This window comes from Carassius auratus, chromosome 10, assembly GCF_003368295.1.
Source record: "Carassius auratus strain Wakin chromosome 10, ASM336829v1, whole genome shotgun sequence".
In the NCBI taxonomy this organism is placed as follows: Eukaryota; Metazoa; Chordata; class Actinopteri; order Cypriniformes; family Cyprinidae; genus Carassius; species Carassius auratus.
Genome location: NC_039252.1, coordinates 1220931 through 1248822, shown reverse-complemented (window position 1 = coordinate 1248822; position 27892 = coordinate 1220931). Strand labels below are relative to the sequence as shown.

Sequence of the window (27892 nt, the reverse complement as noted above, 5' to 3'; positions counted from 1 at the left end):
TATGTATAAGATTACTTTTAAGAGTTTTGAGTGTAAAATCTAGTTTTGACTTTCATATTTATCATAGTTTCAAATCCCTTCCCACTTAATTGAACAAAATATGGATTGTGTCGGTAATTCCACCCACGACGCGACACCCGTCCTCCGTCGCGTCGCGTCGCGGTGGGAATCTTACCCCGCCTCCTGTAATACGATCAGCTGAGGAGCCAACAGAAGCCACGCTCCTCTCGGTTCATTTCTACAGCTCAACTTTAATTCATCTAGCGGAACGCAAGAAACGCGCCGGAGGATGCGTGCGATTCCGTCGGGACGCGGTTCTCTCTCGGTCTCCGCTCTCTGTACAGCGGCCGTGTGTTTGTCCCTGTGGACGCGTGTGGTCCGGAGCGGGAGCCTCGCTTGCTCTCCGCCCGCGGCGTCGGTACAGGAGCTGGCTCGTCGCGCGGGGGTCGTGTTTGAGGGGAAGCTCCAGGAGGACGCGCGGAACGGGACCGAGTCTCCGGTGAACGCGTCGCATCAGGTGCGCGTCAGGGTGCAACAGGTGTGGCAGGTGAAGGCGGGAGGGCTCCTCAAGGACTCTGTGGTGTCTCTCGTCTGGTTTGAAGGTGGCAGATGTTTCCAGCTCAGCACCGGGATCCGGTATGTGTTCTTTATGGAAGCCACAAACGACACGTCGGTGTTCACGGCAGTGTTCCCGCCGGTGGAGACCAAGCGCACCGTGAGGAAGGATGTGATCCAGGTGCTCTGCCAGGACTGCGGTAAGACTAGACCTGTTCATCATGTGTTCATATCCACGCGTGAGCCGATTCAGTGACACAGCACAGAACTAAATTAAAACTTTTGTTTTGTTTGCTTTGTCTTCTGTTGAGCTTGGTGCTAAAGTGGAGCTCAGGTAAAAGTACGGTGATGCTGTCAGATGGTAATGTTATAGAAGGCAACTTGGCTGAATGATGCTATTTACACCACACTCAAATATTCTTTAAAGAATGCATTGGTTATGTCATTGCATTTAGTGGTAGACCTCCATTACACCATGCATTTGAACTTTTTCAATCTGATGTTCAAAAGACTTGTATCCTCTGAAGATCTCTACTCTATGTCAGGCAGACACAATGTTTTATTAAAACTAGTATGAACAGCTTGAAAGGACCATCATAGATGGATGGACGCAACAGTGATTTAATTTTTTTTGGCTTACTTAATGCTAAATAATTATTAAAAAGCTGGACTGTCATTGACTTAAATCTGTGTTTTTGGCAGCATTTCCGCATAGATTAATGCCACCAATGTCATCACCAGATTCTGTTGGATTACATAAATTCCTGCTCAACCTTGTTGCCTCTGCATTAAAAGCTAACCCTAATAATTTCAGCTAGAGACATTCCAGGATACTTTTGGCTTGATGGACTCCTACATGAAGGGTTCACTTTAATTAGCTCTGAATTATCTCACATCACGTAATGTTTGTAAAACCTTTGTGCACATTTTGGATTTAATGAGTATGAGACCAACAGTATATCAGCATGTCTGCGAAAGGTTGGTGTTAGAAAACTGAGCATGTATTTTGGCTTTGTGATTGAGCTGCCTTTGTTTGAATTTGGCATCAGTTTGTAGTCGCAAGATGAAATCCTCCAGTTCCAAGTATTGCTTCATCCACTGTATGCAGCAGTAATGCTGTAAGAAGCTTTGAGATGTTCATGAGCTCAATGTTGCTTTGTGTTTTCTCACTCATAAATAGTAAAATAGATTAAATAACTTGTAAAGCTTGAGTTTGCCTTGAGTGTTCCAGCAGAGTTGGACGTTACACTTGCACACAGATGCCTGTCGAGTGTGTTTCATTACCACTTGTGCTGGGTTTGTTGCCATCTGATGAGGTTAGTGAAGATCGTTCTTGTTCCAGTCCTTCAGTGAATGCTCTTCTCTCCTCATGACCTGAGATATCTGTCCTTTTTGTGCTTTGGCATTATGGGAATTTGATGTTGAGGTTTCTAAATAGATTGTGAACATCTAGTCAATTTTTGAATAAGAATAAACAGCTTGTCAAATTAATACATTTAACACATTACTAAAATTCACCATCTGTTTTGTTTGTGAGATTATTTCAGAGTGCGATCAAATATCACAACATACAGTACAGCTAGTGTAAGATATAAATGTTGCGATAATAATGAATAAAGCACAAGCAATTAATGTATAGTTAAATACTTAACCACATTTAAAGCACTTACTTCCAAAAAGATTTTCAATTTCTATAATAGCAAAGAAATGGATTGATTTTAAAGGCTTTGACTCCTAAGGGAACTACAAATTCCATCCTGGTGTCAGATAATAACGTTATTCATTTTCTTTATTGAAACTTATTGATTTACAATTCCCTGTAGGAGAAGGTATTACTGAATGAACCTTGGCTTTAGCAGAAACAAAGTGGAATATATGATGAAGACAGAAAAAAATGACCTTCTAGCACATTGTATTGAAGTTTAAAATAGCTGATGCTGTTGGATTTTTATAAATCGATAGATAGATAGATGCCAAGCATTACAGTTTTTTTTATTCATCTTTTAGTTTATTTTGTTTTATTGAATTGCATAAACTTTTGAGTGTGTATTAAAGATAATTTCTTTGTAGGACAGCACACGAGCTGGATCTGTGGCAGATGAGTATGAGCTGACGTTAAGTCAGGGCACGTATCTCAGAAGGGTTACAGAGATAGCCCAGTCATAATCCTCTGTCCTTTCACAGATTATCCCATAATCCCATCTTTATTCTGCATTCAAATGGCCCACATTCAACATGAGCTCCTTGAAAACCAAAAGTGTGACACCCTGCAGTTTTATGGTGTTGCTTACTATCTTATTACAATTGTGAGTGTAGTGTTATTTTGCTATTTCGATGGGATAAATTTGTATAAGAATACAAAACAAAGTAAACTGGGTCTGTATTTGTGTTATGGCTTCAGTAATGCCACCTACAGTTGCTTTAACAAAATGTAAAAATTAATTAAATGTAAATTGTAAATTTAATTGCAACATTCAGAACAAATGTAATTAGCCTATTATTTTACTAGAAATGCTGCTCTGTAGTTTAATTAATGTAGTGCATTGCAGAAGTCCACTGACCTGCAGATTTCAGCTCTGATCAATCTCACCTGAACAAGCTAATCACAGTCTCCAGGATTACAACATTACAGGCAGGTAGAGTTAAAGTTAAATACTAGTCTGAAGCTAAGTTTATACTTTTGCCTAGCACCTCAACTTGACTGTCCACTCACTGTGCACGCGATTCGGAGGCATTTCTAATCGACATGTTCGCTGATGTAACTATTTTCTGAAATGACAGGGCAGTGGTTCCCAACCATGCTTCTGGAGCCCCCAACACTCTCCTTAATCAAGCACACCTGATCCAGGTCACCAGCTATTTAGTACTACTGAAATGGGTGGTGTCAGACAAAGGAGACGTAACATGCAGTGTTGGGCTCCAGGAACAAGTTGGGAACCACTGCAATAGATAAGAGCAGTGGGTCTCAATTCCAGTCCTGTGACTCCTTGCTCTTCATAATTTGCATGTCTGTCTTAACACACCTGATTCAGATCACCAGCACGTTAGAAGCGATCTGGATGCATGAACTTAATTGACAGGGTCCCTACACAGTGTTCATTGCTCCCTATTCTCTGAGCATGGGAAATCTGCTGAAGTTTACTTCACTTGAGAACATTTATTATATTCCTTTGCCTGTTTCAAGTGTAAGCAGAAACGCACTGTTTTCGTGCATGTATTTTTAAATGCAAATGAGCTGCTGCTCCCCACCCCCTTTTCCTGAATAGGGCTGTGACTTTACAGCTCATGTCTCATATCTCTACCAAAAACAAATGTTTGGTTTTGATTGTCATATTTATCACACTGAAATCATGCATTTTAAACCATATTAGTTTAAACTTCTACGTTTTTCTGAGTGCACACATCCGATGCACGTGCACAGAAAGCAACTGCACAAGTACTACAACATACTGATTTGAGTTTAAATATTTTACTAGCTCTTTAAGCACTATGCTTCCACAAAGATAAACAGTCCCTAAAAAACTGTTAAGCCCAGATCTATGGCATAATGTATAGACATATGACTAATTATACAGTCAAGTCACCTTTATTTATATAGTACTTTAAACGAAATACATTGTGTCAAAGCAACTGACCAGCATTAATTAGGAAAACATTGTGTCAATAATGCAGAATGATAGTTAAAGGAAGCTCATCATTGAATTCAGTGATGTCATCTCTGTTCAGTTAAATAGTGTCTGTGCATTTATTTGCAATCAAGAAATCCATGATCTCGCTGTAGATGAAGTGACCCCAACTAAGAAAGCCAGAGGCGACAGCGGCAAGGAACCGAAACTCCATCGGTGACAGAATGGAGAAAAAAAACCTTGGGAGAAACCAGGCTCAGTTGGGGGGCAGTTCTCCTCTGACCAGACAAAACCAGTAGTTCAATTCCAGGTTGCAGAAGAATCATCTGTTTCCTGTGGTCTTGTCCTGGTGCTCCTCTGAGACAAGGTCTTTAGGTCTGGGGCTCTAGTTGTCCTGGTCTCCACTGTCTTTCAGGGCAGTAGAGGTCCTTTCTAGGTGCTGATCCACCATCTGGTCTGAATACGTACTGGATCCGGGTGACTGCAGTGACCCTCTGATCTGGACACAGTGTAATTACCTAATTAATACAGCCTAAAAATCCTTTTACGGATTTGGATATTAAAAGCATATTAGTATGTTATGTGTAAGCCAGGTTAAAGAGATGGGTCTTTATTCTAGATTTAAACTGCAAGAGTGTGTCTGCCTCCCGAACAATGTTAGGTAGGTTATTCCAGAGTTTAGGCGCCAAATAGGAAAAGGATCTGCCACCATTCAGGGCTTTATAAATAATAAGCAATATTTTTTAAATCTATACAATGTTTGATAGGGAGCCAGTGCAGTGTTGACAGGACCGGGCTAATATGGTCATACTTCCTGGTTCTAGTAAGAACTCTTGCTGCTGCATTTTGGACTAGCTGTAGTTTGTTTACTAAGCGTGCAGAACAACCACCCAATAAAGCATTACAATAATCTAACCTTGAGGTCATAAATGCATGGATTAACATTTCTGCATTTGACATTGAGAGCATCGCAGCCGTAATTTAGATATGTTTCTTAGATGGAAAAATTCAGTTTTACAAATGCTAGAAACGTGGCTTTCTAAGGAAAGATTGCCATCAAATAGCACACCTAGGTTCCTAACTGATGATGAAGAATTGTCAGAGCAACCATCAAGTCTTAGACAGTGTTCTAGGTTATTACAAGTAGAGTTTTTAGGTCCTATAATTAACACCTCTGTTTTTTCAGAATTTAGCAGTAAGAAATTACTCGTCATCCAGTTTTTTATATCGACTATGCATTCCATTTGTTTTTCAAATTGGTGTGTTTCACCGGACTGCGAAGAAATATAACAGTGAAAGCTAACACCATGTTTCTTGAAGATATCTCCCAAGGGTAACATATAAAGCGTGAAGAGTAGCGGCCCTAGTACTGAGCCTTGAGGTACTCCATACTGCACTTGTGATCGATATATCTTCATTCACTGCTACGAACTGATGGCGGTCATATAAGTACGATTTAAACCAGGCTAATGCACTTCCATTAATGCCATCAAAGTGTTCAAGTCTATGCAAAAGACTGTTGTGATCAATTGTGTCAAATGCAGCACTAAGATCCAATAAGACTAAAAGATAGATACAACCACGATCAGATGATAAGAGCAGGTCATTTGTAACTCTAAGGAGAGCAGTCTCAGTACTATGATACAGTCTAAATCCTGACTGGAAATACTCACATATACCATTTTTCTCTAAGAAAGAATATAATTGTGAGGATACCACCTTTTCTAGTCTCTTGGACAGAAAAGGGAGATTCGAGACTGGTCTATAATTAACTAGTTCTTTGGGGTCAAGTTGAGTTTTTTTATGAGAGGCTTAAAAACAGCCAGTTTGAAGGTTTTGGGGACATATCCTAATGACAATGAGGAATTAATAATAGTCAGAAGAGGATCTATGACTGGAAGCACCTCTTTTAGGAGCTTAGATGGTATAGGGTCTAACATACATGTTGTTGGTTTAGACGATTTAACAAGTTTATACAATTCTTCCTCTCCTATAGTAGAGAATGAGTGGAACTGTTCCTCAGGGGTCTATAGTGCACTGTCTGATGTGATAATGTAGCTGACGGCAGAATGGTTGCAATTTTATCTCTAATAATATTGATTTTAGAAGTAAAGTAGTTCATAAAGTCATTACTGCTGTGATTTTGGGAAATGTCAACACTTGTTGAGGTTTTATTTTTCGTTAATTCAGCCACTGTATTGAATAAATACCTGGGGTTATGTTTGTTTTCTTCTAAAAGAGAAGAAAAGTAATCGGATCTAGCAGTTTTTAATGCTTTTCAGTAGGATAGGTTGCTTTCCCGCCAAGCAATATGAAATACCTCTAGTTTTGTTTGTCTCCAGCTGCGCTCCATTTTTCGGGCTGCTCTCTTTAGGGTGTGAGTATGCTCAGTATACCATGGTGTCAAACTGTTTTCCTTAACCTTCCTTAAGCGTAAAGGAGCAACTGTATTTAAAATGCTAGAAAAGAGAGAGTCCATAGTTTCTGTTACATCATCAAGTTGTTCTGAGGTTTTGGATATGCTAAGGATTCGGATACATCAGGAAGATAACTTAAAAAGCAGTCTTTTGTGGTAGAAGTGATGGTTCTACCATACTTGTAACAAGAAGTAGAATTTACAATTTTGGCTATATGAAGTTTGCACAAAACTATATAATGATCTGAGATATCATTACTTGGCTGCATAATTTCAACACTATCAACATCAATTCCATGTGACAGTATTAAATCTAGAGTATTTTGACAATGAATAGGTCCTGAAACGTGTTGTCTAACACCAATAGTGTTCAGAATGTCTATAAATGCTGATCCCAATGCATCTTTTTCATTATCATCATGGATATTAAAATCGCCAACTAATAAAACTTTATCTGCAGCAAGAACTAACTCGGATGTAAAATCACCAAACTCTTTAATAAAGTCTGTATGGTGCCCTGGTGGCCTGTATACAGTAGCCAGTACAAACTTAACAGGGGATTTATCATTAACAGATATAGCACCTTAACCTGGAGTATACAGCATTTCACCACATAAATTAAGAAAAGGACACACAATGCTATTTAAAAAGAAAACATTTAGAAATTTGACACAAGTGTGTTTATTATCTTAATCTAATTGAAGATATTTTGAATGAAAACCTGGAGGTTTTTTTTAGTGTCCCATAGACTGCAAAGTACTGTAAGTTACACTGTCAAATTCCAGAAAAGTATGAATGACATCATCATCAACGTTAGCGCTGTTTTGGAGATTATGATCTGAACACAGCCAGTGTGCACTCTTCTGAGTCAGACGTGGCACAAGGTTGCGCTGTTTTCTTTCAAATCAAAGCGTAAATATACGTAAAAAATCTTATACTTGTGGCGCAGCTGATATAGAAGAACATACACTGCCTATACATTTATGTTTGATTCTCTGAGCATATGTTAACATTTAATGGAGAAACACAACATATTTTCAGATTATGGAAGTTTATTATCTCTTGCATTGTTAATAAGGTAATTATAGTGACTATATTGTGCCTACAGTATACAAATATCTGTTCTTATTGGGCTGAATAATAAAAACCTTTTAAAAGCATCCAATAAAAAGTACCAGACAAATAGTTTTATTTAATTACACTTGCATTTATGAAATTATTTATTGTATGGCTAGCTTATACATGACTGCATATGTAGTTGTGTAATATGTATATGGTATATTTAAAATAATTATCTAAATTTACAAAACTAAATATTGCAAAACCAATGCACACTCCAGCAAACACACTCTAAAAAAGTGGTTCTTTGGCTTGAAATCATAGGTGAACCATTTTAAGAGCTACATAGCACATGTATCTTTAAAGATGGTGCTATATAGCACCTTAACCACCCCAAGGAACTGCTGAAGAACCAATACAGGTTCTTTATAGGTGCTATATAGCACTTAAATTGGTTCCCCTATTATTACAAGCCAAAGAACCAATTAGTGGTGCTATATAGCACCTCAACTACCACAAAGAACCGCTGAAGAACCAACACGTTCATTAACTTTCACAACTTCCATTACAAGGTCATAAAAATAATAGTAATGTAATTTTTAATGGGGAAGTTTGTCTCAGACATTTGTTGTAACTTGTTACTCATTTGGCAAGTTGAATGGGAGTCATATGAGAAGGGAAGATATCTGCCTTTACTGCTGTATCCATTCCAAGTCATGCTTATGGTCCTGACAAATGCTGCATCCACATTTCTAAGATTTGTGGAGCTGCTGTTCTGGCCTGTGCTGAAAAATATGTGTCATCTGTCTTGATGATATCACCGTTTAGATGGAAATTTACAGAACAAACCTGAAGTCTCAATAAATCACTTCTGTGTTGTTGGTCTCCGTATAGAGGTTAATAAATGTTATTCCTCTGCTATGACAAATGGACAGCAATGGTCAGACGATTATTAGCATAGATTCCATTCTTTTAACGATGTAACAAGTACATTGTGTGATGGAAAGTGTTCCCAGTTTCTGTTGACCTTATTTATGCAGCCTAATAATTGAATAATTGAAATGTGTTAGTGTGTTATGTGTTAGCCAGGTTAAAGAGATGGGTTTTTAATCTAGATTTAAACTGACAGAGTGTGTCTGCCCCCCGAACAGTGTTAGGTAGGTTATTCTAGAGTTTGGAAACTAAACAGGAAAAGGATCTGCCACCTGAGTTGATTTTGATATTCTAGGTATTATCAAGTGTTTTGAGATCATAGTAGATATGAAGGACTATAATGCAATAAGAGCTCACTCAAATACTGAGGTGCTAAGCCATTCAGGGCTTTATAGGAATTCTAGCTAGAACTCTTGCTGCTGCATTTTGAATCAGCTAGAGTTTGTTTATTAAGCACACAGAGCAATCTCCCAATAAAGCATTGTAATAATCTTAACTAAATGTCATGAACGCATGATTTAACATTTCTGTTTCAATTCAATTCGTTTGCCATTGTGAGCATAGCGTGTACTTTAGATATATTTTTAGATGGATAAATGCAGTTTTAAAAATGCTAGAAATGTGGCTTTCGAAGGAAAGATTGCGATCAAGTAGCACACCTAGGTTCCTAACTGATGACAAAGAATTGACAGAGCAGCCATCAAGTGTCAGACAGTGTTCTAGGTTATTAAATGCGGAGGTTTTAGGTCAGATTATTTTTTGTCATCCAGTTTTTTATATTTACTATGCATTCCATTATTTTTATGTGTTGCATATGTTTTACCATATTTCCTGATGATATCTCTAAGGGTAAAATGTAAAGCATGAAATGTAATGGCCCTAGTACTGAGCCTTGAGGTACTATATAGTAGTAAAAAAAAAAAAAAGAGTACAAAATTAATCAGTCCGAATGAACAGTATTGACAAAGTACCTGGGTGTCCTTCTATGTCCAATGTCAAGTCACCTTTATTTATATATATATATATAGTACAGACCAAAAGTTAAGAGTTTTCTTTATTTTCATGACTATGAAAATTTTAGATTCACATGCGAAGTGTTCCCGGTTCCATTTTACCTAATTAATTCAGCCTAAAGATCCTTTAACGGATTTGGATATTAAAAGCATATTAGTATGTTATGTGTAAGCCAGGTTAAAGAGATGGGTCTTTAATCTAGATTTAAACTGCAAGAGTGTGTCTGCCTCCCGAACAATGTTAGGTAGGTTATTCCAGAGTTTAGGCGCCAAATAGGAAAAGGATCTGCCGCCCGCAGTTGATTTTTATATTCTAGGTATTATCAAATTGAGTTTTGAGAACGCAGCGGACGTAGAGGATTATAATGTATAAGGACCTCATTCAAATACTGAGGTGCTAAACCATTCAGGGCTTTATAAGTAATAAGCAATATTTTAAAATCTATACGATGTTTGATAGGGAGCCAGTGCAGTGTGGACAGGTCCGGGCTAATATGGTCATACTTCCTGGTTCTAGTAAGAACTCTTGCTGCTCCATTTTGGACTAGCTGTAGTTTGTTTACCAAGCGTGCAGAACAACCACCCAATAAAGCATTACAATAATCTAACCTTGAGGTCATGAACGCATTAATTAATGTCTCTGCATTTGACATTCAGAGCATAGGTCAGAGCAATCCCACATATATTACAATAATCATTAAATGCATAACCATATGAACAACTTGCATGTGTACAAGTAAAAAAAAAGTAATAAGATCCCGATGGGTGATCGCTGCTCTTCCAGTTTTGTGCTTCTATTCTGCGGTGAACACAAGAGCTGTCAATATGGCCAAATAAATCCAATCCAAGTGCGCTCCCGCTGTAAAGCAGTCCCCGACTGCTCTTAATCATCATCCCACCCATCGTACCTGAGATCCACTTTCTTTGGCTTTTGGCTTTCTTTGGTTATGACACTGATCCATGCCTAACACTGAATAGATTTCCTTATTTAAAAATATCAGATAAATTCACATTGAATGGTGAAATTGCTAAGAGCAGTTTACATTCAACACAAATTTGGCAATAAAGAATTGTCAAGAGAATACATCATGATAGCCACATAGATAAACACATTTTCCACCTTGTCTTAATTACAAATGACCTGCCTATATATAGACTAGATTTTTTGGTATAATCAGCCTCCACGGATTACAAAAGAAAACCAATCTGGCTGGAGGAAGAAGCGCTAAAGTTTGCTAAATTAGTCACATAGTGGAAACGTGTTATAAAAGGCAAGTTCAGGGTCTTAATAAATGCCATCACAAGCCCCTAATGGCAACCCCAACCACTTAAGAGATCTCTTATGCTGTCTTAAATAATTGGGAGAGTAAGAGTGATTCTTAGCTTTAAGAAATGTGATAACTTGCTTTTATGCATAAGTTTACAAGTAGGAGTAAATTTCATGAATTCTCAGGATTTAAGACTAAAATGGCACTTTGAGAAGCTTAATAAATACTGGCCCAGATAATTAAGGTCTTTAGGCTCTCTAGAAACTTCCAGACTAGTGCGTTGGAGCTGGAGCTAAACACTGCAGGACTTTGGCCCTCTAAGGAACAGGTCTGAACACCCCTGACCTTGAACAAGAGTGCCCAATCCTTACCTGGAGCGTTTCATCAACTGTTTTCAAAACGAAAGGCAGCATTTTTTTTCTTCTGTTTTTGCCCTAATTGACAGAAATATGTTAACGTGATGTGTGATTGACTGGATCTCCCAGTTCCTGTTTTTTCCAGGCATGCAGATTTGAGTGAGACATTCTTAAAATAGAGAACTTACCAAAAACATTTCTTCATCTCTGAATACATAGACATTCTTTCTGCAAATACATCTTTGTATACAGGGGCGGATCTACCAGGGTGGCATGGGGTGGCAAATGCCACCCTAAAAGAAAGTCTTGCCACCCCTGCTGCCACCCCAGTTGGCAACAACAAATTAAAAGTTATGGCCAATTTGAAAATTAACGAGCGCGAATCTCCAATGTCCGACTGCAGTGAATGCAGCAGCACGAGAGGACACCAGAGTTCAGTCACAGGAATTCAGTCACAAATGGAACTTGCTGTATGAAGCAGAACGTCACGGATATCGGCCATTTTTAATGAATAAATCAAAAATAGAGCTGTACATTTAATCAAATCTCGATATGGACTAGTGTCTGTGAATATTAAAGGTGTTCAGTATCCCTACACACGCAGAGTACGCAGTCTGCGTAGGGCACCAACTCCCAGAGGGGACACCATCTACTGTCTATGGGCACCATCCAGTTGCTCAAAAAAAAACAAAAAAACATCCACCATTCTCCCATCCGAGCTCGCGACCGCTCGCACCTATTGTTTTCATAATTGATGGATAAACATCTATGCCCGGGTAGAGGACATCAGCAATCCGGTGCAGAGAAAAGAAAACTAAAGAAAGTTATAATAAAAAAAAAAAAACATAAAGTTGGTTTGACGTTGGGCGTTTGAGAGTCTCAAATTTAGGGACCGTCTCTAAAGTTACATGCGATATTGGTATACACTTTTCTAACGTCAGTAGCATTTGAGGAGAATGACTTACAGTCATAAAAACAACTGTAATTGTTCATTTGGGTGTCAGCTATAATGCACAATTGAATTAAATGTTTGATATTTATTAAAATAAACTGTAAATCATATGTAAATTATGCTACTTTTTCACATGGGCTCAAACGCAAATTTGAACCTCAATACCATTTGGGGAGAAAGACTTGCAGTCATAAAACAATTGTAATGTGTTCATTTAGGTTCATTTTATACTTTTTTAATATATATTAAAATAAATTATAAATCATTCAGGTAAAAACAAGGTCCGTTTATCACTTTCAGGCACAATCCTGTGAATTTTTTTTTTTTTTTTCAGGTTCCCTTACGAAAATTACCCATGGTTTTAACAATAACACCACAAATCATCCTTAATATCTTTTTGATGTTGTTGTTTCTATAAAAACAGACCTAAGCCATTAATAAAAAGCCATAAAAAGACTTAAAATGCATTATATAAAAAAAACAATGAGGCAATAATTATTGGTTAATAATAACACTGTTAAAATACATAATGTAGGCAAATACAAAATAATCAATTTATGTACGTTATTACAAATGCCTGCAAAGGGAGCCAAATGCCTTGTAATTGCTGCTGTTACACTTACAGGACAATCAAATCCTTGTTTAGGCTACTGATCAAACATTTATTTCAAATATTCATTTAATCTTTCATTTTTGGCCACCTTGTTGCTATAGATGACACCGCCTTTATAATTTCTTCAACAAAAAACGTGCATATCACAACCGTTACAAAAATAAACCATGGTTTTATCATAGTAAAACTGCTTAGTTTCCTTTTGCATGATTTCTTTATGCTTGAGACTATAAAATAAATTAGAGTATAAAGTTATAAATAAAGTTATAGCCATAGGTAAATGTCGAGAGCTACAATTGTAATTTGAAAATAATACAATTTATTCATTTAGTTTTTTATTTGATTAAAGTTCTATTTTCACCCCTATAGTAGGCGTTTTTTTCATCATCATATTTGAGGAAGGGGGCACAACAATACAGTCCTGCTTAGGGCACCCATTTGGCCAGCAGCGGCCCTGAAGGTGTTGTTATGCACATCTCTGGAAATGTGTGCTCTACTACACACACACACACACACACGGAAGCACGCGTGGTGTTTTCAGCTCTTCACTATATTGACACATGATTTAGGCTACACATGTGCATGCAAGCACGCTATCAGAGGATTTCACCATTTCACTTGATAAAACTATCGTCATTCGTTAGTATCGTATTCACAGACTGACAGAAATGGCAGTTGTTTATGACAACCTGTCAAAATAACATTTCGGTATAACTACAGAAATCTAGTACTATTGCACAGTAGAGTATGCTATACTTCAAGTAGGTCTATTAGCTAATAATAATAGTTTATTTAAAAAACACAGAGACTCTGTCAACAACTCACCAAAATAAAAGTTTGGTCTAACTCAAAGAAATGATGTAAGAAATTGCACAGTAAAATATACTTAAAATATATATATATATATATATATATACTAAAATGTTATTTTAAAGGAATAACACACAGGTTTTAATAGATGGAGTTTTAATTTAAACTTGCCAAAACAATAACACCATATTTAAAAATATTTTTTTCTAAAAGTACATTTGTATTTGTGCCTATAATGTTTATTTATTTATTATTATTATTTCCAGCTAAGAAAACCTATGCCTCAGGGACCATATTCATATAACATCTAAGGTTAAATGTAGCTCTTGACTGGTTGAGTTAGATGATGATTAACACTAAACTGTAGAAAATCAGTTGAGTCTCCCCATCTGTAAATATCATTGGCTGTTAAAGTCTTGTGTTTCTTATAATAAATTGACATATTGATAACACTGAAGCTTTTATAATGCTCTTAATTACATGTGGATGCATACTGTATGCATTAGTGAGTGTGGTGGTGCTGATGGGGTATGGTCACTTATTCCTTATATGAACTTTTTAAATGCAAGACATTGATTGCATGAGATTAAGTTTGTAAATGATAGCATGTGCCCTTTTGTAGTGTGCACATATACTATTTATCATCAAACTGTGATAACTGTGACTAAATTTAGTATATATACGTCTGCCATATGTTGCCACCCCTCAAAAATTCCTGCCCCCTTCTCGCCACCCCATCAATATTTTTCTAGATTCGCCCCTGTTTGTATATATAATAAATATAGTATTGTAAAATGAATGAGAACGTTTCTTGGAGAATCTTCCTTGTGTGCTGATCTGCAGTTCTAGCCCCGATTAGAGCTGTTAGAAAGTCATGCTCTGCACACACCTGTCCTGCTCTGGCGTGTGCCCACTAAATACCTTCCTAAACACATTTCCTCAGCTGCTGAAGACAACTGCAGATCAGGCTTCCTCTCACTGCACCCACTTTACAGGATCATAAGAAGTCCATTGTTGGAGCAGTGTTCAAATTTCAGGGCTTTATGCTCTAAAACTCCTGTCATAAAAAGCCAAGACATTCAGCAGTTGATTTATCACAGATTCGTCTTGCCTGCAGTGAATTATGTTCTTTCTGATAGAGCTTTTGGCAAAATATATTTAAGAAAAAAATAAAAAAATAAACCTGGAGCAAGTGGAGAGAGGTTTGTTGTTCTTTTTTTCCGACGGTGAAGTTTTAGGCATTAGAGGCTTTTAGAAGAAATGGCATTATTTATCCTGGCTGGTGTTGCCACAGTAGGGTTTATCTAGCCTTGTCCCCCGGTCTTATGCACTCTTATGCAGTTTGTGTGACCCTGAATTGGGTAGAGTAGCCAAAAAATTACACAAGTACAATTACTCAAATGACCTTTAGCAGTTTTTTTCACTCTAAGAAAGGGGAATGTTTTGGCTTTGTTTATATTCATTGAAATGAGCATTGTTGTAGAGCGTCTTTTAAATTAAGGATGGAGAAGGTCTCCTCAGGTGATGAAAATAGATCAGCGATGAGCACATCACTACAGTAGAGTGTCACACTGCTAATAAACTGATGTATGTCCCTTATTTAGTTGATAATATTTACAATTTTCTGACAATTTTACACTAGCGGGACCCATAGATCTCACCCGTAAATCCACAGGCTAATCATAGTCTTAATTATAAACCAGTTTGCATACTATATATGAGCCTGTATGGATGTTAGATCAGTAATGATGTGTGTATGTTTGTCTGTGTATGTGACTGTGTGTGTTAGAGGAATAATTCAGGCATGTGTTGTGATCTGCTGGGATGGATAGTAGCAGCTGCCTCTTCATCTCCTCCAGACACAAACCACCATTGTATAAGTTTGCTCTCCCTTTCCAGTACATTCCTTCACTGTGGCCTAAACCAGCCTTTGATTCACTTGACTCATTCAGTATTCTAGATAGATTCAATATAAAAATCCAAACGCTTTAAATAAAGAGTGTAGAATTAAAGGCTGTCCTGTATTGCTTAGTAGAGGTGCCTGTGGTGCTCCTCACTGTATTTCACAGGCATCTAATTCTGGTGCTGTAGAAAACTGTTGATCTGGTTTTATGTTATTATGTATGTGTTCAGTCTCCAGGTGGCAGTGTTGCACAAAAATGCATTTAAACAGTGGACCTGGCTCCCTAGTTGCCCATATGTCTGTGTCAATCTCAGTTAGCAGCAGGGGTCAAAGTTTGGCTTCTGGTAGATGTTGCAAAGATACAGTTATGGGGGGAAAGCCTCTTTTGTATTAATGGTCAAAAGTATCTGTGTATGCTAAATATATGTTGCTAGTATTTCATTAAATTATAGTAAATAATAAATTTGGGTTAGTTTCCTTTTTACAGTGTAATTGTACATTTAAGTACTGAGTAATATTAATTAACTTCAGTTACTTACCATGTGGTTATGGTTGGGTTTAGGGGTTCTGTTTAGCATAACTTGCGTGACATTATGCATAATGTATTGTTATAATAATAGTAAGAACATGTGTAACAAGGACACCTTAAAATAAAGTGTTACCATAAGTTGTTTTCGGTTTGAATATATAATCAGTCCTAACATGACTGGTACATAAACTTAGTTTACATATGGAAGGAATTTGTCAAATGATAGGACATTATGTCCTGTGACAAATGCCAACATTTTAGATAATTACATTTCCATTTAATAATTGGGTCAATATCACTGTAGGGTGCCTTTTAGTATCCTGTACAAAATGTGTCCAAAATGTAAATATAATATAAATGTAAATAACAAAAATAAATTGAAATTTTAAAACAAGGGCCAAATAAAATATATTAGTAACACAAATAAAATAAATCTACTCACATAAAAATAATAAGTCTTTGTCTGTGCTCTTTCCATTTAAAATTAGAGGCTGGCAACCACTGCATTTTAATCAATGCAATTTATAAATGATTAATTCATTAATTCATTCATTCATTCATTGAGTCATGATCCAAACAAAGATGCCGCATACTTGCAACTTGAGCATTTTTTCAATCTAAATTCGACTTCATAATTTCAAAATTTTAAGCAAAAACTGAATAATTTGTCTTCAGGTTTGTGAAACTATACTTAAAAAAAAAACCTGCATGAAACAAACAGTAGACGAGCTGAATGAGATGCAGATTCACTCTCTGCCAGCAGGTGGCACTTAGTGTTTCCTTGGTTTCCGCTGTAAACAAAGCAGCGCTGCACTTATGAACTTTAATATGCATTATACAGAGGCAAGATTAAATGAAAAAAATCTATCTAAACATTTCTAAAGCCATTTTGACTATATGGGGGAGCTCAAATATCTGATTTCACAATAAGTTAATATAAATCCTATTATGATAAAGCTGTAAATAAGAATCTGAAAAGAAAGTAGCGTCAAATAAACATTTTAAAGTGCGTGAATAAATCCAACCACCCCTATAGATTTATGTTTCACTTTCCATAATCCGTGACCAACAGAGGAGCATCTTGGCGACAGGGATTTAAAACTTTAACAAGACTCGAAGTGACGCAGGCAGAGACTAGATTTTTTGGATCAGGTACGGTACAAGTCATTTAAAAATTTTTCATCTGGTTTATATATCTTGTTGGTATATTATTTACCTGATATATGACACATTTGGTTGAGTCAAGCACTTCTTTATAGTACTATGGTGATTATCTCTTCAGTGCACAGAGCAGGACAAACAATGCAGAATATTATTAACTATGACTGGGACTGGGACCATTACAATAAAACGCTGTGCATTTAAGAGTTTAGCTGCTGTTTCTGCACGTTGTTTTGCTGGAGGAACGCATGAACACAAAATGAGCCACGCAGATATAGATAACTATGCGTATTCTATATGAAATTATGAGTTTAATCCCTTTAATTAAAAACTTGCTATCATATGCATCACTCTACTGGTCATCTTCAGCGCACGCAGCTCAAAACAGAAATGCAGAACATGAATAACTACTGTCATATAGGCTAAAGTTATAATGAGAGCACTGTTGTAAAAAAAAAAGTCAATTGCTAGGGTTTCACTGATGTTTAGTGTTAATTATCTTTAAATCAAAACATAAAACATTATTTACCCCGTTTGTATCTGCGATGCCTTCCTTAGAGATTTTCCCTCTGTGTCAACATCAGTGATTATGGCTGTTGAATGTCTGACTTAACTCAATGTATTTTACCTCGCCCCTAAACATATGATTCGACTATCAGTCAAATATCGAAATATTCAGATTCGACTATGAAAATTGAGTCTGGGACACCCCTAGTTGACATACAGTAAATGTAATGCTGGCTCATTGTTTATCAAACTGTAGCAGTGAGTAGAGAAAAAGTGTCAAGGTTTTTTTTTTTTTTTTTTTTTTTTTTTTAATCAGTGTTGGGGAAACCACTTTTAAGTTAACTGAGGCTTGCCAATCTACAAGATACTTAAAATACTTAAATTAAAATTAATAATATGTTGATAATATGGATGTATGTATGTTTTTATAACAGCAGATGAATAGCAGAAACTCCTGAGTGATTCCTCTTATGAATTGGCGAGTACTTATGCACCCAATTCATGTTAACCTGTAGCTTTTTGACACTGGACATTACAGGAAGAGAACTGAGCTACGGTCACTCTACTGAAAAATGCAGTTACATTTAAACAATGTACAGATGCAGTAATCTTTGTGCTTTTGGTAATTGAATAATCTGGTGGTGGTTCTGCTGATTGCTCTTATAAGTACCTTAATTATTCTTTCTGATATCTCTTAGTGCTCTCGGGGCTGAAAAAAATACTGTATGTGTATATGTGATCAAATCAATCATTAGTAATCAAATTGAAAAGGCTCAATCACCTCAATCGATCCAATTAAACTCAATCCAGAATTTAAATCAATAATTAAACTTGTGGTAGCTCTGGTGACATTATCATGGTGGCATTCATCGGTTCTAAACACTGGGGGATGCACATGCAGAATTTTGTTTGTAATACATGTATTGTAATGTAATGTATACAAATATTTAGTGATGTTTGTCACTTTAAGTTAAGTTAATAGATTTTCTATAGATTTTGTCAACTCAAATCTGCTCAACTCAAATCTCCACTTCACCTAGGGTTGCTACCCATCCCTTAAAATACAGAATCGTCTCATATTTGAGAATAAAATAGTACGTCCCGTTTTGAATCAATACGGGGCGGGGTTTGTCCCATATTTTTGGAGTTGTCTTCAGTGCAGCATCTCATGCAAATCATCCCACCGGCATTCTGTGAAGACTCGTCCTATTCTGCCCCTGATTGGGTAAGACTCGATGCCATCGTTGGATTGATTGGTTTGTTTCAGGTTTACAGCCAATCAGAGTCAGAGGAGGGCGGGTCAATTTGTCGGCGAGTGTTCTCTGTTGCACACGTTGGCTTGTCAGATGTGCGACAGCATCAATCATCTCCTGACGCAGATAGTGTAATGACAGTTTTTTTTTTATTATTATCACCTCAAACATTTTCTGATTGATTACATTATATTTCATTGGTTGCCTATTTGTTAAGAAATAATGTTACACATTTTAATGAATCCTGTTATGGTATGATTTGTTGGTACCACTTTACAATAAGGTCCATTTATTAAACATTAGTTAATGTATTAACTAACATGAACTAACATTGAGTAAGTAATACATTTGTAACAGTATTTATTAATCTTTGTTAATGTTAGTAAATATTAATAAAGCTGTTCATTGTTTGTTCATGTAAGTTCATGGTTCATTTACTAACATTAACAAGATTTTAATAAAAATTTAATTTATACATTTAGCAGATGTTTTTATCCAAAGCGACTTACAGTGCATTCAGGCTATTAATTTTTACATATCATGTGTTCCCGGGGAATCGAACCCCCATCCTTGCTCTTGATAACACAGTGCTCTACCAATTGAGCTACAGGAACACTAAATAAATAAATACAATAATAAATAAAATAAATAAATAAACACTAATAATGTATTATTAAATGTGAAAATTAACATGAACAAACATGAACAATTGCTGTATAAGTGCAGTTAATTATTAGTTAATGTTAATTAATGTAGTTAACTAATGAACCTTATTTTAAAGTGTTACAGATTTGTTTATTACCGTTAAGGTGTACAGTCAGACAAAGCATTTTTTTTAAATAAGAGGGATATAGTTAATAATAAATATAATGCCTATGTAAAACAAATAAACAACTTAACTAATTTAAATGATTGCATTCTTCAGTTGGCTACTGTAGAATTAACAATAGACTATATTAAATAGATTAACTGTCACGCTGTCAGTCTCTGTTTTCCTGGGTGTTCCCTAGTGAGCTCACTTCTCCTTAGGCACTTCACCATAGGCACTATAATTCCTCTAGTCTGGTCCTGTCGTCACAGAAATTGCACTCCAGTTAATCGCACAGGTGCAGGAAATCTATTGTCATTAGTGTCCTTATAAATAGCTGTCCTTCCCTGTGGTTTGTATGGAGTCCTTACCCTTTGTGTGATATGTTCTCGTCTGGCGAGACTTACCCCTGCCTTCTTGTTACTTCGAGTTTCCGTTCCGTTTCATCCGGTTTCCTCTTTTGTTTTGTTTTTTGTTTTGTTTTGTCTCCCTGGACTGTTTATTTTGTATTACCCTTTTTGTTATTAAAAATCATACTTGCAATTGGATCTACCCTCTCCTCCTGTTCTCCTGTACACGATCGTCACAGAAGGACTCCATCAACCAAAGATCCAGCGGTATGTCTGCTACAACTTCCTCCCCAGCCAGCAAGCGGGAGAAAAATGGCTTTGAGGGCTCTCGCCTAGTGGTGTTCCGGGGGAACCAGGGGAGGTCGCTCTGGAGCAAACAGTCGCGAGGAGGTCCGGCAGCGATCTCCACTGTGGGCTCCCGTTGACCCGGGGGTTCGGTTGGGAGCCGCCATTTCCCCATTATGTCCCGAGAGGAGAGAGGAGACGCAAATCGGCCGAGCCAGCGCCGCTGTACCAGATGGCCGCCAGTCCTGTGCTGCTGCACAAAATGGCCGCCAACCCAGCGCCGCTGTGCGGCATGGCCGCCAACCCAGCACCACGAGGCAAGATGGCAGCCAGCACAGCGCCAAAGCACAGAGTGGCCACCAGTCCAGCGCCACAGTACAGGATGGCCGACAGCTCAGCACCAACACACAAGATGGCCACCAGTCCAGCGCCACAACACAAGATGGCTGCCAACCCAGCACCAAGGGGCAAGATGGATGGCTGCCAGCTCAGCGCCTACGCCCAAGAAGGCCGCCGACTCATTCTTGGACTATTTCTCCATGCTCTCCAAGATCCTAGAAATTCCCAAGACTGTTCACGTTACGGCTGCTGAGCCAGCGCCACAATCCAAGGTGGCCGTCCATCCAGCACCAAAGCACAAGATGGCTGCCAGCCCAGTGCCTCCGCACGAGATGGCTACTCACCCAGCGCCAATGCCCAAGTTGGCCACCGGTCCAGAGTCATGGCCCAAGATGGCTGCTTGCCCAACGTCGCTGCACAGGATTACCGTCACACCTGAACCTCTGGAGTCGATTCCGGTTCCAGTGGACCCTCCAGAGTCGAGTCAGGTTCCAGTGTACTCTCCAGAGTCCAGTCAGCTTCCTGTTGACCTTCTTGAGTCAAGTCAGGTGCCTGTTGACTTTCCAGAGTTGATTCAGTTCCCGGTTGACCCTCCTGAGTTGAGTCAGGTGTTCATGGACCCTCCGGAGTCAGGGTTAGTCACCATCGACCTTCCAGAGTCAGGGTTAGTTACCGTTGACCCTCCAGAATCAGGGCTAGTTCCTGCTGACCATCCAGAGTCGAGTCATGTTCCAGTTGTTCCTCCTGAATCAAGTCAGATTCCAGTTGATCCTCCTGAATCAAGTCAGATTCCTGTTGACCTTCTCAAGTCAAGTCAGGTGCCCATTGACACTCCAGAGTTGAGGCAGTTCCCGGTTGACCCTCCAGAGTCAAGTCAGGTGTTCATGGACCCTCCAAAGTCAGGGTTAGTCACCGTCGAACTTCCAGAGTCAGGGTTAGTTACTGTTGACCCTCCAGAGTCAGGACTAGTTCCTGTTGACCTTCCAGATTTGAGTCAAATTCCAGTTGACCTTCCAGATTTGAGTCAGGTCCCAGGGAACTCTCCAGAGTCGAGTCAGGTCCCAGGGAACTCTCCAGAGTCGAGTCAGGTCCCAGGGAACTCTCCAGAGTCGAGTCAGGTCCCAGGGAACTCTCCAGAGTCGAGTCAGGTTCCAGTGAACTCTCCAGAGTCAGGGCTAGTCACTGATGACCTTCCAGAGTCAGGACTAGGTACCATGGACTTTCCAGAGACAAGACTAGTCACCGGTGATCTTCGAGGACAGAGTCAAGTCACCGGGGATCTTCCAGGACTGAGTCAAGTCACCAGGGATCTTCAAGGACTGAGTCAAGTCACCGGGGATCCTCATGAACCCATACGGGTCACCGTTGGTCTTCGGGAGAGGTTCGTCCTCCCGTTGGTCGGACCACACGGATGTGATGGTCTTTCACTCCGCCCTGGGGGACTCCGGCCTCGACCACGAGGACGTGGTGGTCTTCCACTCCGCCCTAGGGGACTCCGGCCTCGACCACGAGGACGTGGTGGTCTTCCGCTCCGCCCTGGGGGACTCCGGCCTCGAACCACGAAGAGGTGGTGGTCTTCCGTTCCACCCTGGGGGGGCTTCTTCCGTGACCACATGGTGGTGACGGTCCACTGCTCCGCACGGGGGGCGGGGGGGGGACCACATGGACCCATGTTTTTGTTTTCTTTTGCTTTCTGTCTATCTCCTTCTTTGGACCTGGCCCTCCGTCCCTCCCCCTGATCCTCCGCCGGTCCACCACCCTCCTGGACTCCTTGTTTTGTGTTACACTTCTCCCGTCTCTGTCTTTCCATTTTACCTGGTTGTTCTGTCTTTGCCTGGAGTCCTTACCCTTTGAGTCAAGAGAGTCATGAGGCATTTATTTGTCATTTGCATAGTTAACACTGGGGAAAACTGGGCATTGAAATGCTTGTGACGAGGCTCAGACACACGGTGACAATAACAAGACATAAGACATAGACGTACATGGAGAGCACTGAGACTGAGTGACTACAGTGCCCTTAGACAGAAAGACATAGACAGAACAGTATATGCAAATAAGTGGAAGTAACAGGTACAATAAAGGTAATCAGTGTTTAGAATATATAGAGTACATAAGAAGTCCTGAGGTAGTATTATGATTACTGAGGTAGAACGGTGTCTAAAATGTCTTTGTAGTGTGACGTAGAGCTACATGTAGGAAAATTAAAGTGGCAGTGCAGATGCAATAAATAAACTTAAGAGCAGCACACATTCAGATGTATTCCTGAGTAGAGCAATGTCCAAAAGTCATTGTAGAGTGTCACAGAGAAACATTAAGGAGTATTTAAAAAAAAAAAAAAGTGGCAGTGCAAGGCAAGTACATTGAAGTAAACATAAGAGCAGCATGTATTCCGGTTTTTAGATGGAGGAAAGCTGATTGTTAAGTAGTTTTATGGCTTGAAGATAGAAGCTGTTCTTCAGTCTGGTTGTCCGTGAACGGATGGATCGGAAACGTCTGCCAGATGGCAGTGTGGCAAACAGGTGATGAGCAGGGTGAGTGCGGTCCCTGATGATGCTGCGAGCCTTTCTCAAGCAGCGAGTCTGATAGATGTCCTGTAAGGCTGGGAGTTTATGTCCAATGATGAGCTCTGCTGTTCTCACCACTCGCTGAAGAGCTTTGCGGTCCAAGGAAGAGCAGTTGCCGTACCATACAGTGATGCAGCTGGTCAGAATGCTCTATAGTGCAGCGGTGAAAGTTTGACATGATGTTAGAGGAGATGCCAAACCTCTTCAGTCTCCGCAGGAAGTAGACACGCTGACGGGCTGTTCTCACTATGGTCTCTGAGTGAAGGCTCCAGGAAAGATCCTCAGAGATGTTAATGCCAAGGAACTTGTAGCTCTTAACTGTCTCTACTATCTCTCCGTTGATGTGAATGGGAACGTGACCCTCTCTCTGTGACTTCCTGTAGTCCACAATCATCTCCTTGGTCTTGCTGACGTTTAGAGAGAGATTGTTATCAGCACACCATGTTGTGAGTGCATTAACCTCATCTCTGTAGGATGTTTCATCGCCATTAGTGATGAGTCCTAGGATAGTTGTATCATCAGCAAATTTGATGATGGTGTTGGAGCTATGTTTAGCAGAGCAGTCATAAGTGAACAGGGAGTACAAGAGAGGACTGAGTACACATCCCTGTGGGGCACCAGTGCTGAGTATTAGTGAGGAGAATGTGTGATTGCCAGTTCTGACCACCTGGGGTGTGCAATTCAGGAAGTCCAGGACCCAGTTACATAAGTGACTGTTAAGACCCAGATAACAGTCTGGTGATATGTTCTCGTCTCCGGAGACTTACCCCTGCCTTCCCGAGACTTACCCCTGCCTTTTCGTTCCTCCGAGTTTCCGTTCCGTTTCATCCGATTTCCTCTTTTGTTTTGTTTTGTTTGGTCTCCCTGGACTGTTTATTTTGTATTACCCTTATTGTTATTAAAAATCATACTTGCAATTGGACCTACCCTCTCCTCGTGTTTTCCTATACACGATCGTCACATTAACTTACCAATAATAATTTTAAAATATTGTGTTTTATATTAATTTAGAAATGTTTGTAGATCCGTTACAGTCCAGGTATCAAAATCACAGAATCCACTTTGATGTTTTAATTGAAAAAAATCAGTAAATGTTTGACATTTTTCTCCAAATTCAACCTCTGTATGCAAGGTTTTAGTTCCACTTTGCTCAGGAAAGTATGATCAGACCTCTATTCGATCAGATTGGGAGGTACTATGAAAGGCCTGTTAATGCCATGCACATTGACTCTGTAAGTTTCTCTCCCTCTGTTTGTGGCAGCTGTGGATGCATCTTGGGCACTTCATTCCCTGAAGTCTTTGCGTTTTTTGTTGTTAAATGAAGGCTGCGCAGCTGTAAGTGCACATTGAGCATTATCCCTGCCATGAAAACCATTGTTTGAGTTATTGTGTTGTTTTTTCTTTTGTCAGAAAGAACAATAGAAAATTTAAAAACAGCTGAAACGTGTACTACTATAAACAATTATATATGCTTATATTGAATTGCCAATACGCCTTGTTTTATACAATTAGTTTTTCTTCATAAAGGTTAGTTTATATATATATATATATATATCACTTACTGAAAAGTATTGGGCCTCAACTAAAATATCTGTTTAAGATCAGCACTCCTTGCATGTGTAATGTGCTGATGGACAGTTGATGGATGTCATCTTTATCTGCTCCTTAGTGCTTCCAGCAGAGGGCGCTGCCTTCTGTTACACTGAAAGGATAGGGTGGTGTAGAAATGATTTTGTACTTGTCAATTTTACAAACAATTGTAAAGAAATCCCAAGTAACACAATGAAGTTAGAGAGATTTTTTTTTTATGTAAAAAAAAAAAAAAAAAAAAAAACGGATTCAGTATTTTCTTGTTAAACATACTCTAGTAATCTTTATTTACATTTATTATATCACCATGTTTTTAGCAAATCAGTTTGTATTTGACATTAGTTTGACATTTAATTAGTTGTCCTGTTTAATTATATTTTTTTCCCCCATTAAATTAATATCATACATGTTTACCATGATTTACTGAAAACAGCCACTAAAATGTAATTCAGTGTGACAATCTTGTCAGGCATGTTTACCACAAGAATCAGTTTATGACATAATAAAAGACTAAATAGTTATACCCCAAATAGTACTTGCTTGTAATTTTACGTTTTCAAACCTTGCCACTATCCCATTTTGGCCATTTGTCAGCAATATATTTTACTCATGTATACTCTGTGTATGCAATTACATTTGTAAAAAAAAAAAAAAAAAAAAAATTAATGCGGACCTTTAAATGTCTTTGACCCTAATATACAATTAGCCTGTACATAATTCATAGAATAAATGTATCTTTACTCAGATTCTGTTTTTTCTGTCATTTAGTTATTTAACTAAATTGAATTTTAAATTGAATAGTTAATTCAGTAATATACATTATTGACACTTTTAAAAAATATATCAGAATCAGAACGAGCTTTGTCAAAGTATGCTTGCACATACAAGAAATACATTTTTGAAACATATGCATCCAGTACACAGAAACAACAACACACAGACAATAAAAAAAATTAAATGAGAAAAAAATACAGATATGAAAATATAAATAGACAAATATTGAAAAATAAATTGAAAAACAAATAAATTGTATGTACATTTGTGCTATAGATGATAGAATGGAATAGAATAAAATGATATGCAGGGATAGTACAGGATGCATAATGTGGGGAACATTTAACTGTTCATGAGGTAGATTGCCTGGGGGAAGAAATTGTTCTTGTGCCTGGCTGTCCTGGTATTTGCAGCTCTGAAATGCGTCTCCCGAATCTGAAAGTCTCCCACTTCAGGTCCTGAGAGATGGTGTTGCCCAGGAAGCTTAATGTCTCCACTGTTGTTGCAGTGCTTTCCATGATGGTGAGCGGAGGGAGTTCAGGGGCTTCATCCTGATGTCCACGATCATCTCCACTGTTTTGAGCATATTCAGCTCCAGGTTGTTATAACTGCACCAGACAGACAGCTCTTTAACCTCCTGTCTGTAAGCAGACTCCTAGATGTCCTTGATGAGACCAATGACAGTAGTGTCGTTTGCAAACTTTAGGAGCTTGACAGAGGGGTCTTTAGAAGTGCAGTTGTTGGTGTAGAGGGGAGAGGACGCAACCCTGAGGGGCATCAGTGCTGGTGGTGCAGCTGTTAGATGTGAATTTACCAGTTCTCACTAGGCTTTGCCTACAGTACAGACCAAAAGTTTGGAAATATTACTATTTTTAATGTTTTTGAAAGCAGTTTTTTCTGCTCATCAAGCCTGCATTTATTTGATCAAAAGTACAAAAAAAAATTAATATTGTGATATTACAATTTAAAATAACTGTACAGTTATTATACTTTAAATTATCATTTATTTCTGTGATGCAAAGCTGAATTTTTAAGATCATTATCACATGATCCTTTAGAAATCATTCTAAATTGATGATTCATTATCAAAGTTGGAAACAGTTCTGCTGCTTAATATTTTTTCAGAACATGTGATACTTGTTAAGGATACTTTGAATAAAAAGTAAAAAAAAAAAATTATGTTTTTGAAATATAAATATTTTGTGATAATATACACTACTGGTCAGTAATATGGGGACAGTATTTTTTTTCTTTTTATTTTATAAAATCAATACTTTTATTCAGCAAGGATGTGTTAAATTGATAAAAAGTGATAGTAAAGAAAATATATTATTATAATTTTTATTTTTATTTTGAATAAATGCAGTTCTTTTTAACGTTTTATTGATCAAATATATTAGACAGAAAAACTGTTTCCAACACTCATAATAAATCAGAATATTAGAATGATTTCTAAATGATCATGTGATCGACTGATGTTACATGTGACACTGAAGGCTGGAGGAATGATGCTGAAAATTCAGCTTTGCATCACAGGAATAAATTATTTTTTTTAAGTATATTCAAATAGAAAACTATTATTTTAAGTTGTAATAATATTTCACAATATTATTTTTTTTTCTGTATTTTTGATCAAATAAATGCAGGCTTGATGAGCAGAAGAAACTTCTTTCAAAAACATAAAAAATAGTTTCCAAAATTTTGGTCTGTACTGTATATGTCAGAGCTGGTGATCCATTGAGAGGCTAGGAACAGAGAGCTGGAGCCAAACTGAAGTTCACAAACTGGATCCTCACATAAGTCCCTGTTTTGTCCAGAAGGGTCCAGTGATGTCCTTCAGATAAGCCAGAACTAGTTTTTCCAGCAACTTCATGACAACTGACTTTAGAGCCACAGGTTTGTAGTCGGGAACGGTTCCCCCCTCGGTCCATTCACAACAGTGTTCCTGGTGGGGGGCAGTGTTCCTTTCGCAATAGGGTTTTGATTCTCCTCCGGAGCAGGGGGTCTCGCTCGGTCCATTCGCTATTGCATTCCGGGGGGAGGATGTTCTCCTCTGTCCACTCCCCTAAAGCGTGGGGCCCCCAAGGACGGCCCTGTCTATCACTGTTGCACTCATGGCTTGCACAAGAGTCGCTTGTTTAGAAAGTAATGTAAAATTCATGAAAGTTCGACTTTGAAAAAACATATCCCAAGACTTAATGGCGGGATTTTCCCCTCATCCCACTGTT

The 27892-nt window shown here is 38.4% G+C and overlaps 1 protein-coding gene across 5 annotated transcripts in view; it reads left to right on the top strand.

Moving 5' to 3' along the window:
• The first annotated feature begins 202 nt into the window (after positions 1-202).
• Positions 203-27892, top strand: part of nrg1 (neuregulin 1) — a 101553-nt gene continuing 73863 nt past the window's right edge. For 3 of the 5 annotated variants that reach the window (XM_026273083.1, XM_026273079.1, XM_026273081.1), the window contains exon 1: positions 203-755. In XM_026273083.1, coding sequence (XP_026128868.1) covers positions 290-755 — 466 coding nt within the window. In that variant the 5' untranslated portion in view covers positions 203-289. The remainder of the gene's footprint in view (positions 756-27892) is intronic. The other 2 variants (XM_026273080.1, XM_026273082.1) reach the window with 1 other exon arrangement.